Source organism: Panicum virgatum, chromosome 6N (assembly GCF_016808335.1).
Source record: "Panicum virgatum strain AP13 chromosome 6N, P.virgatum_v5, whole genome shotgun sequence".
NCBI lineage: Eukaryota > Viridiplantae > Streptophyta > Magnoliopsida > Poales > Poaceae > Panicum > Panicum virgatum.
In genome coordinates this window covers 19,402,072-19,413,119 of record NC_053150.1, presented here as the reverse complement: position 1 = coordinate 19,413,119, position 11,048 = coordinate 19,402,072, and the positions used below count along the sequence as shown (strand labels likewise).

Sequence of the window (11,048 nt, the reverse complement as noted above, 5' to 3'; positions counted from 1 at the left end):
TAGCTTTTTGTTGGAGCAAGGCAAGAGACCCTAACCATACTTCTATCTATGCTTATTTACAAGAATACTTTGTTTAATTGGAACATGGAGAACCACCCAAGAAAACAGTACAACCACAATACTATATGGCTCTGGTCTTGGCTGATTAATTAGATGAACTATATGTGGTGTTGGGGTGGCTCGTTTGGTGGTGTTTGGGCTTGTGTGGTGGAGCAGATGAAGGAAGCTGTGTCTTCTGAGGGACTGCAATTGTAGGGACCAACACTTACATATAGGGAATCTTTGTAAAGGCCTCGTAGTGAACCTCTCGCCACTCATCAAAGGAAGTGTTTAAGGGCCTTGCAAACCTGGGCGACACAGGGGAACACGAATTGTGGTGAAAGTGTACAACCTCTGCAGAGTTAAAACTAACCGGTTAGCCGTGCTCACGGTCAAGAGCGGCTTGGACCCTCACATGATTAATAAACTTAAAGATGGATTGAAATCACATTCTGGTTATTTCTTGTGGCCTTGCTGAGTACCAACCATAAGTGTACTTACCCTTGCTTACTACTGCTCAGAAGTGAAAATTGCTGTGAAGTCTTTTGAAGATGATGCTGAGTGAAAATTGCTGTGAAGTCTTTTGAAGATGATGCTGAGTTCTAGGCCTACGCAACCCCTGGTCGATTGCCTGTGAAGTTTGAAGCCTTCATTTCCAGGATAAGCTATATAACTCTGATAGTCTTTTAATTGTTGTAATTATCTTTTTCGTGATACTATTACTGATTATTCACTTATAATGTCTCTATATATATGAAACTTAATCCTGGCATACATATAGCTTTGCATTCGGTTTTGTCCATAAAACCGGGTGTGACACATGGCGGACCTTAAGATCCACCCAATACGACAAGTACTTGTAGAAGAAGATTGACTATTTTCTGAATGGTACGCCATCGATAGGTGCCTTATCTTCCCATAAGTGATCTGGATAGTCCGAACCATATCGAAATCATAGTGCCCGTCTCATTTTACTGGTGCAGAATGTAATTCAGGTCTGCCATAAAAAAATTTATTGAACTTCTTACTTTGGTACCTATGCCCTTACACCAAGAAGCGTCTGTACCCAAGGTAAACTACCTTTCGAGATCCATCCTGGAACGATGATATGGTTCCATCCATGCACACCGCGCATCCCGTCCTACCTTTAATTTGTCTTGATAGGAAAAACAATGCCTGGTAATCGTCAATAGTCATGAATATGATGGCTCTAAGACTAAAGGGTTGTCGTGAAAAAACCATCAAAGATATTCATAGCTTCCTTCCATAAAGTTTCCATCTCTACATCGGAGGCTCAAGAAAAAAATCTATATCGATGCCGGATGTTTGGGGCCCTATATAAGGATGGATAGCAATAGATGCTTTCTCTCCTGGCACAACCATATATGCAAGTTGTACATTGTCAATATCACCAGCCATGTGTTGTGTGTGCTACTTCTTTCACCAAACAGATTCATTCCATCCATGCTCAACATAGAGCGAACATTCATTGTGTCCTGTCCAAATTCCAGATAGTACTTCTCATCGAATTTCTTCCACTACCGAGCATCAGCTGGATATCAGAGCTTTCCATCAACCTTCTTGTGATTATCTGAATTCCACCATCGCATCAGCAAAGCATCCTTTGGGTTCGAGAAGAAATGCCTCAAACAATTAGAAACAGGGAGGTACCACATAAACATGGCCGGAATTCTACTCTGCTTCTCAGAAATTGCTAAAGTAGTGTCCTCTAGGTCTACTGAGCCAACAGTATTCCTCGCACCTTTCCCCTTCCTTTTATTCCCATCGGATGGACCTTCATTGTCGCCACCACAGTAACCGGCATTGTTTTTGTACCACCATGCAGAACATACAGGGCATTTGTCTAAGTCTCTGAAAGTATCCCCGCAATACAAAATACAATGATTTGGGTAGGCGTGAATTCTTTCCACATCCATCGTGAATGGGCTGACGAGATTCTTTGCTCGATATGCATTGGCTGACACTTTATTTGGATTTGGAAGCAACCAAACAAAGATACACAACAGATCGTTGAAACTACCATATGACAAACTATATGCTTAGCCTTCAGAGTCAACAGCTCCAATATGAAATGAAGCACAATAAAGTATTTCGGGTATGCCTTTGATTGCTCATATATGTTTTCCTATGCTAATTTTCACACTGTCTCAAAGTTTGGTAACCCTCTAGCACTAGCAGCCAATACCTCCGCTTTGGTCTGGTGCAACAACCAGCTCAAAAAATCACCGACGTCAAGTTCATCTTTACTACTATCACTATCAATGGGCCTGTCATCGACATCATCACTATGGAATCCACCCGCTCCGTCATCAACACCGACACCATCATCATCTCCGCCACAATCATAATAAGCATCAAACATTCTATCGAGGTCCACGCCTTGTATAATTTCATCTAGTGGATAATTCATCGGAGGGGAGCATCCATCTCACCATGTTTCTTCCAGATCATTTAGACCTTAACAAAACCACTCACCATCACATGCAATCTGATTGTAGTTGGGTCGCTAAATATACTCAAATTCCTGCCGGCTCTGCATGGGCAATGTATCAACTGTGTCTTCTTCTTTCTTGCATGGTTCTCCTCAACTTTAATGAATTTATCAAGCTCTCCACGGAAATATGGATCCATCCTGTTTGCATTGTACATCCATATCCTATCCATCTGTGAATAGCAAAAATAATTTAAATGGATGAAAACATTCAAGAATTTATGTGACTATAGGAAAAATAAATTCTTTTCTCCAGGGAAAACCATAAATGGCAAAAAAAATATACTTTTTATATATGTAGATATTGAAAAGGTAATTTAAATAGTACAAAATTAGAAAATTAAAACTAAACTTATTATTGTAACACTAAATCTTGAAAAAAATAAATAGGAAAAATAAATCTTCTTCTCAGTCCTCCATAGATCTAGTAAATAATTTACTTAGGCCTGAGGGTAAAACATATAGATCTAGTCCAAATGATTAGATCATCTTGTTCTCCTACTAAAATAGCGTAACTTCATCCAATAGTTTGATGCGAATAGTATCTCAAATGGCTAATCCACACCACAGAGATCTAGAGCTAGTCGGAGGCAAAGAGAGCTCCATTCGAACCATAAATCTAATAAAAGGGCTTACAAATGAATAGGAATGAGCGTTGACTTACCTCCTGGAGCCCCGAACTCGAAGAAAAAAAATCAAGTTGAAAGCCTCCTCCTCTCTTTTTTTCTTTTTCTGGATCTTGGGGGAGCTCCTCTCCCGAGAAAACAGTGGGGTTTAGGAGGAAAAATGTGCCCAGATTTTAATAGATATTTTTAGGGGCGGGTTGGAGGTGAATTGCCCCTAAAAGTACTATTTATAGGGCGGTTTAACCCTCCAGCTGCACCTACAAATGCGTCCATTTGTAGGGGGCTGCTGGGTAATTTGTAGGGGAGGCTCACCCCCAGCCGTTCCTACAAATGGCATACTTTTGTAGGGGCGGCTAGGGGATGAGCCACCCCTACAATGGATTTTTAGGCGTGGCCAGTTTGTTACAGTAACCGCGCACCATTTTAGGAACGAGTGAAATTTTAGTCCGCCTCAAAAAAATATTGAGGCGTTGCTACAAATATTTTTTGTAGTAGTGGATTACCGACAGGAAAGTATCGGTTACCGATAGAGAAATACCCATGGCCCTAGCTTGATACCGAAGCAAAATTTGACAGATTATAGTCACACAGGGAAATCTTTCTAGTAGCGTGGGACTACGGGTCAGACCTAACTTGATAGTACACTACGGGAAAATGCATATTTGCCATGTGTCCGGTAGTTTGCCATGTGCTTTCTATCGGGCACATGGCAAAAAAAAACTCTTGGCCGTGTGCACACACCACAAAAATATAACACACCATGTGCTTTTCTCTGACACACGGTAAAGACATGCTTTGCCGTGTGTTTTATTTAGGCACACGGCAAAGTAAAAAAATTTCTCTTCTCACCTCTAAACTTTTTTTACTCTTCACATACAACAAATGATACTCCATGTTAAAATTTGGTAGGTTTTTGTGTTTGTTTGCTATATTTAACTAATTAATTGCATTTCAAGCAATTTTTTGAACTAAGTCAAATTTGAACCGCAAGTGATTCAAGTAAAAGAATAAAATAAGTGAAAAATGATATTCATGTTATTTAACTTAGTTTGTGGCCTTACTCATAAAATGAAAAGAAATTTTAAATATCTTGTCCAGGAAACACGACCATGAATGTGTGTTCGAATGATTTCAAAATTCTAAAAAAAGCAAATGAAGTCCGAAAATTATGAGATTTGTCAATATCTCATGATATCATACGTGGAGGCTGTGGTAAAAATTTGAGTGGTTTTCACATTTTTGTCACTTATGATGCTTACAAATAGAAACATTAGCGAAGAAGAATCAGAGAGTTGAGAAGGATGTGGTTAGACTTGAAGTGAGAGTGACGATCGAATTCGGGTTTGACTTTGAAATTTTTTCTATAGCCAATGGACAAAATAAATTGTTTCATATAAAATTTTGGTAATATTTTTCGAATTGATTGATAATTTTAATGTAACAAGAACAATTACAGAATTAATATAGAATTTGAATTTGAGGTAAATAATAAATTTTTTCGCATAGAATCATCATATATGAATTGTTGAGTCACTTTGACAAGGCAAAAATTATGACAAAATTATGCAAGCATGAAATAGCGAAACAAATTGAATGGTAAACAATTGAAGGTAAAAATAACTATTTCAAACAGATTTTGTCGTGTGCCATCTGAAGGACACACGGCAAAGCAAGCCTTTGCCGTGTGCCCTAGATTTGGCACACGACAAAGACCTAGCTTTGCCGTGTGTCTTAGATCTGGCACACGACAGAGTTAAATTCAAATTTCGTAAACGACCTCGGATGGGAGAACCTCCAAAATGAAAGTTGTAGATCTTGAAAAGTTATGAAACTTTGTAGTTGACAACTTTTTGATTTGAATTCGATTAGAGTCTCAAACAAGCAATTCACACTCGATTTAGTATAATATGTGGGGAAAGAAAATGTGGTATAAACACAAGTGAGTGAGTGAGTAGTGCAGAGGTAGACAAGGTTATAAGTGAGGAGGAGGTTATGGGTTCGAATCTCGTTGGGTGTATAGTGCGCGAAAAATACTGCAACTTGCCGTGTGCTATTTGCCGTGTGCAACACACCGCAAAAGGCTACGCCGTGTGCAAAAGAGACTTTGCCGTGCAGACCGACTCCGGTAGTGTAGTACGAGGCACGACAATTATATAATATCATCCTTTTATGATGACATGATGTTTTTTTTCTGTGTGTGTTGGGGGCTGATAGCCGCCTAAAATAGTCTTGGGGCAATCATTGATATCTTATAATATCTTACAATATCAAATTCAAAAGTAACTATTCTTCTAGAAAGTTAGAATGATTTACAATTTGAAACAGAGGAAGTAGATTCAAAAGTAACTTAATGTGGCCTTACTTAGCGCACGACTTATAGAGTTCGGTGTAGTCTATATATATAAGTGACTCTTTAATTTATTATTTTTAAGGGCTGGGTTAGCTAACCCGTCATGATGATAGACCTCATTTACTAATAGAAGTAGTGTAGAAAATAGTAGCTACAATATCAAATAAATGTATTGTCCAAAGGTATTTCATGGTGTTTGGTGTTGGCTTTAACGAGAGTGATTTGAAAGTACTATAGGACTCATTGTTTTTTCTATGTAAATTTGCATTGGTTAAAGTTGGATATATTTGACATCGAAGAAAGTTAAAGTGGATTGTTAAAATTTCGAATGAAGGATCTTATATATTCAAATCCATGTATATCACATCAGTAAAATATCGGAATATGAAACCATTACAGCTATTACTGTTGCCAAACCCTTATTCCTAAAATGACGACGACGGAATATATATTAATTTAGTGACAATAATGCTGTCCATATTGCGCGCACCGATCAGCAGGCCCCAGCTCGGAACCCCACGGTGCTCTGGCCGACGTCGTACAGAACCTCGAACGTCCGCTGCTGGACATTGCCAATGATGCTTAGGGAGTTGTCGTCCTCGTTGGCCGTGAACGCCAGGCAGTTGTCCAACATGATCCCACCGACGTCGAGTTTGACGACCGCGCCACCAGCGAATACCAGCGAGACAGGCGGCACCGACGGCACGCCGCCGCCGCTGAAGTCGAAGCACGTGTCCAAGGCGCCCCGGCCCGGTGCCTGTGGGTACTGCGCCATCCGGGCCCTGAACGCGGACGACAGCGCCGAGTACGCCGTCGGCGGCAACCACGTGACGACCGTGCCGGAGTCCATCAGCGACCCGCCGGAGAAGACCGAGCGCGGCACGTCGAGCTGCGTCCCGTCCACCACGATGGCCTCAAGGGCCACTTGGTAGTACGCCGGGATCCGGTCGTTCCTGATCATGGGCGTCGTCACGAAGTCCGCGCCGCCACCGCTCGACGCGCCGAGCGTGAGGAACCCGGTGGACGCCGGCGTCGGCGGGAGGCAGTACGAGAACGCCGTGCCAAAGGTCCCAGCCGTCTGCGACACGAGCGACTGCGGGCCGCCGCCGAGTCCCATGAGCCCATCGGTTTTGTCGTCGTGGCCGGACTTGGCGTGGCTGCACCCAAACTGGAAGCTGCTGATGGTGTAGGATCCCAGCGTCAGCATGTCGGAGCTGTACGTCCCGGTCGCGCTCGAGCGGTCGCCGTAGTGGACAATGTACTGACACTGCTGGGAGCTCGAGCAGCCGTTGCCCTCTTCGCCGAGCTGCGCGCAGGCGGCGGAGTCGCAGGAGAACGAGGAGTATGTGGACGATGAGCTGGGATCAAACAGCGCGTCCACCTGGGAGTGGCACTCCGGGCACGGCTTGCACTGCACCCACGACACGTCGCTGCCGGTGTCGATGAGCATGGTCTGAGTTGCCGCCGGCGACCCAAAGGCGACGGTGATCACGTACTCTAACGTGTCCAGGGACAGGGAGGAACCAAGGGAGGTAGGGACGCGCACGGTGGCCTCCGATTGCTGTGCTCTGTCGCGGGTGCCGTTCGTGGCGCCCGAGAACATCCGCTGGATGTAGCCGGCTCGCAGACGATCACGGCGGAGCATCTCCTCCAGGGATGGCATCTCCTTGGAGGGCAGCGGCGAACATGGACCGTGCCGGTGGTGCAATGGAACGGTGGCGCCGGCGCCGGACGACGGAGGAAACGCTGAAATAACCAGGGCATAGCAGAGGGAGGGAGCGGGTTACTAACTTACTAACACTGCACAGAAGAACCATTTTTAGATAGAAAGAAAACGAAAACCTTTCAGCTCCGTGCAGACGGCATCAGGGCTAAGAGAGCCAGTGGCAAGAACCTTGTAGCTGGGGCCGTGTCTTGCGTGAGCGAGCAGAGAATGGTAGCTGCAGACGAGGAGAAGCAGAAGCTTCGTAGCAGCGGCCATGGCTGATCCTTGGTTCCAAGGCAGTGCAGCAGCTGCTGAGACGTGGATGGTTTGCTCCTTTCCAATTCCAAAGGATAGCATCTCTCGGTTATATATCGAGAGCACAGCCAAATGTCATGGAAATTTCATGTAAAGGGCTGGGTCAGGGCATGATGCCCCGTCCCGTACGCAGGTTCGGACACACTGCTGCTAGGTAGACTTGAGTAAGTCGTCTGGCGTGCAGACTGGTGGCGTGGACTAGATACACACAAGTCGTCATCGCACAGAAACTGACATTTCTCGGGTCATGTTTCCAGAGTAAGGTAGGTCCGTGTGAAGTGTGGAAATTGGATGGAAATATGATAACACTGATTGCTCGTCAACACTCCTGCCCGTCAGGCAACACCGGAAAATCGTCGGACTACATATCCTCATGGCCAGGGTTTTAATTCCAGTAGGAAAAAAAAATCGAACCTCACCGATAAAAGCAAAATATCGGGAATATCGAGATTTTTATTTTTTAATTTTTTTGTGAAAAATATTTAAAATCAATTTCAGACGATAAAAAAAATCAAACCCCACCGATAGAACCGAAATATCGGGTATGTTGCGGAATTTCGGCCGATATTATGAACCCTGCTCATCGCACACCGAACTCATCAACAGGAATCCATTGTTAGAAAAGGTCACCTTGTCCTGACGGTTGGCTGACAGGAATCAGTTCGTCATGGCAGTTGATGAATCCTCAATGCTGACGGCCTTCCTTAGGGTGCGTGCCTCAGTATGGATTCCTGACAGGAGCCTATTTGGAACTGCTGTCAGGAAATCTATTGCTGTCAGCAAAAGAAAATGTAGCAATAAACATCCTTAACTTTCATTTGTACATAAATAAAGCCACTGAATAATATTGATGAACAGATTATTGCTTTATATACAGCCTTCCAAAATACAAAGAATTTTATATGACAACTTGTTTTACATACATTTCTCAGATACAAAGATCAACAACCCACTCTAACTGAAGATTAAAATAATGAGACCAACCTACTCAATGAAAGGCTAGTGTATCCATTTGATGTTTTACTTAATCTCAAAAGCTGATCTGGCCAATTCAATTATATTGTATGTTTTTTACCTGATCAATTGATGAGCAAAGCACCCTATTGCTGCTGGGTGCCCATAGCTATGGATTTGCTGCCCTGAAATTAAATTAAATTAGATAAGACATTTGCATGAACATATCATATATGTACTTCTCCCAATCCACACAATATGCAGTTTTGTAACATTGAAGATACAACAAGCTAAATAATGAAATAGCAGGATGTAATAGAGTCATATACCTTCTATGTTTCAGTGAGGTTCTTTTTCCCTAGGCAGCCTTTTCCCTACATCACATAGTATGTAGTGTTTTGGACAATTCAGTAGCTGACTAGCAGCAGCACTGTAAAATAAATAAAATTACAACCACTCAGTCGAGTATGCTGCAACATAAAAGCTGCAGAGTGTGTGAAATGAAGTACACTCGAGCTTGTTATCTAAATGGTCTTATATAATTCAGCAACCAGCCCTCATACATTGAAACCTTACATTTTGTCTCAAATTATTTCCAAAAGGTTACTAGTCCAATACTCGTTTTCCCTCCTTCACCAAAATGTCAAATTGAGACCATGAAGGGTTCTCAATTTTGCAATAAGGAAAGTAATTGATGATCCATAAAGAGCATGTATCATGTATTCTATAAAGCAGTACTAGATATTTCTCTTTCAACCTTTTAAGGAAACAAAACCATATGATTATATCAAAAAATATAATGGCAATCAAACAAGCCAGTGTACAACTACTATTCAAGAATTTCTACAATGTTACATAGGCACTTCTTGTTAGACTTATGGGCTTTGGCCCATATAAATAATCCTGATAAATCTCAAAGGCCCATTAGCGCTAAGAGGAGGTACACCATCTATTAGTCCCGTATTGCTAATGGACGAGGGTGTGGGGGTTTTCCCCCCAATAAATACGGACCACCTCCCTCATGGAAAAGTACACCATAGATCGCTATACGTGGAGTCCCCTAGGTTTGGGAATTCATAAGGCGATCCAATCGAGTTAGGGTTTTGCCTCTCCTCGCTGCTGCGCCGCCTTCGTAGATTGCTCCATCCCGAGCGCCGGCGTGCACCGGCGAATGGGAGAGCAGGTCTCCGGAACCGTTCGCTCTTGTGATCCTGCACTAGAAGAGGGCGAATCAGGTTTTTGGGAAGCGCCAAACACGACTGCTTGTCTTCTTCGCCATGGCTCATCCTCCGTCCAAGTCAGGTGTTGTGGCGTATCGTCGTCTGCAACGCCGGTTGCTGTGCTCCGTTCGAAGGACCGTCGTCGTCCCGACTGCGCCGTTCGTCTTCCCGGTGGTTCCCACTCAGTACGTATTTCGTGATCAGATCCAGTTTATAATCATGTTTTCTGAGATCATGTTTATGATGTTCGTACTGTCTAGTATGTTAGAGTCTTGGATGCTGGGTTTAATTCTCATCATGTTAAATCTAGTTCGAAATTTAAATGTACAGTTGTCTATTTTTCCAACAATCCAAAAACCTGATTATAGCCAATCTGTTGATTTAACGATGGCTGGTTTCGCTGAGTCACTGAGGCCAGAAAAATTTTCTGGTGTGAACTTTAAGACCTGGAAATCAAAGGTTCGCCTCTGGTTTTCTGCTATGCACATCTGGGATATGAGACTTGGCAAGCCTGAGGGCGTACTTACTGCTGGAGAGCAGAAGAAGTACGATGAGGCTAATAATCTCTTTGTCGGATGTATCATTAGCAATCTGTCAGACGGATTGGTCCATGTGTACATTGATGAAACAGAGGCGAATACGCTGTGGGATGCTCTGGTTGCAAAGTATGATGCAACAGATGCGGGCAATGAACTGTACCTCATTGAGAGTTTCCATGACTACAGAATGGTGAACAACCGTTCTGTGGTGGAACAGGCGCATGAGGTGCAGTGCATTGTGAAGGATATTGACCTCCTTAAGTGTCCTATTCCCGACAAGTTTGTGGCTAGTTGCATTATTGCAAAGTTGCCTTCCACGTGGAGGAAGTTCGCCACAACTCTAAAACACAAGAGACAGGAGATATCAGTTGAAAACCTGATAGCAACTCTTGATGTTAAGGAGAAGGCTCGGAAGAAGGACGCACCTGAGAAAGGAGATCAAGGCCAGTCTAGTGCCAACTTGGTCCAGAAGTTCCCACATGTCAAGAACAAAGGGAACAACAACAACCCTAACAAGACCACTACCTTCAAGAAGAAGAAGAATAAGGCTTTGAAAATCTGTTATGCTTGTGGTAAGCTTGGACACATCTCCAAGGAGTGCCCAGATCGGGCAGACCACAGGGCCAAGAAAGCAAATGAGTCCAAAGATGTCAACATGGTGACCATGGGCAACACTGGAGATGGGTACAGTAATTTACCTACAGTTCTTTTAGTTTTTCAATCCACGAGTTGGTGGCTTGATACGGGTGCTAATGTTCATGTGTGTGCTGACATCTCCATATTTTCTT

The 11,048-nt window shown here is 43.3% G+C and overlaps 1 protein-coding gene across 1 annotated transcript; it reads right to left on the bottom strand.

The window, feature by feature from the left end:
• Nucleotides 1-5,849: 5,849 nt before the first annotated feature.
• Nucleotides 5,850-7,612, bottom strand: LOC120680169 (aspartyl protease family protein At5g10770-like). Its single transcript, XM_039961788.1, has 2 exons — nt 7,370-7,612; nt 5,850-7,273 (listed from the first exon to the last, which is right to left on the bottom strand). The coding sequence occupies exons 1-2, from the start codon at nt 7,587-7,589 to the stop codon at nt 6,021-6,023; spliced, it is 1,473 nt and encodes a 490-aa protein (XP_039817722.1). The 5' UTR covers nt 7,590-7,612; the 3' UTR covers nt 5,850-6,020.
• Between the last annotated feature and the right edge of the window lie 3,436 nt (nt 7,613-11,048).

What these genes read in the sequence shown, in the direction of transcription:
- LOC120680169 (XM_039961788.1), bottom strand. Translation starts at nt 7,589, where the DNA reads ATGCTATCCTTTGGAATTGGAAAGGAGCAAACCATCCACGTCTCAGCA. An exon ending in CGTCTGCACGGAGCTGAAAG is followed by an intron (nt 7,274 to 7,369) that starts GTTTTCGTTTTC and finishes TGGTTATTTCAG; the next exon opens with CGTTTCCTCCGTCGTCCGGC.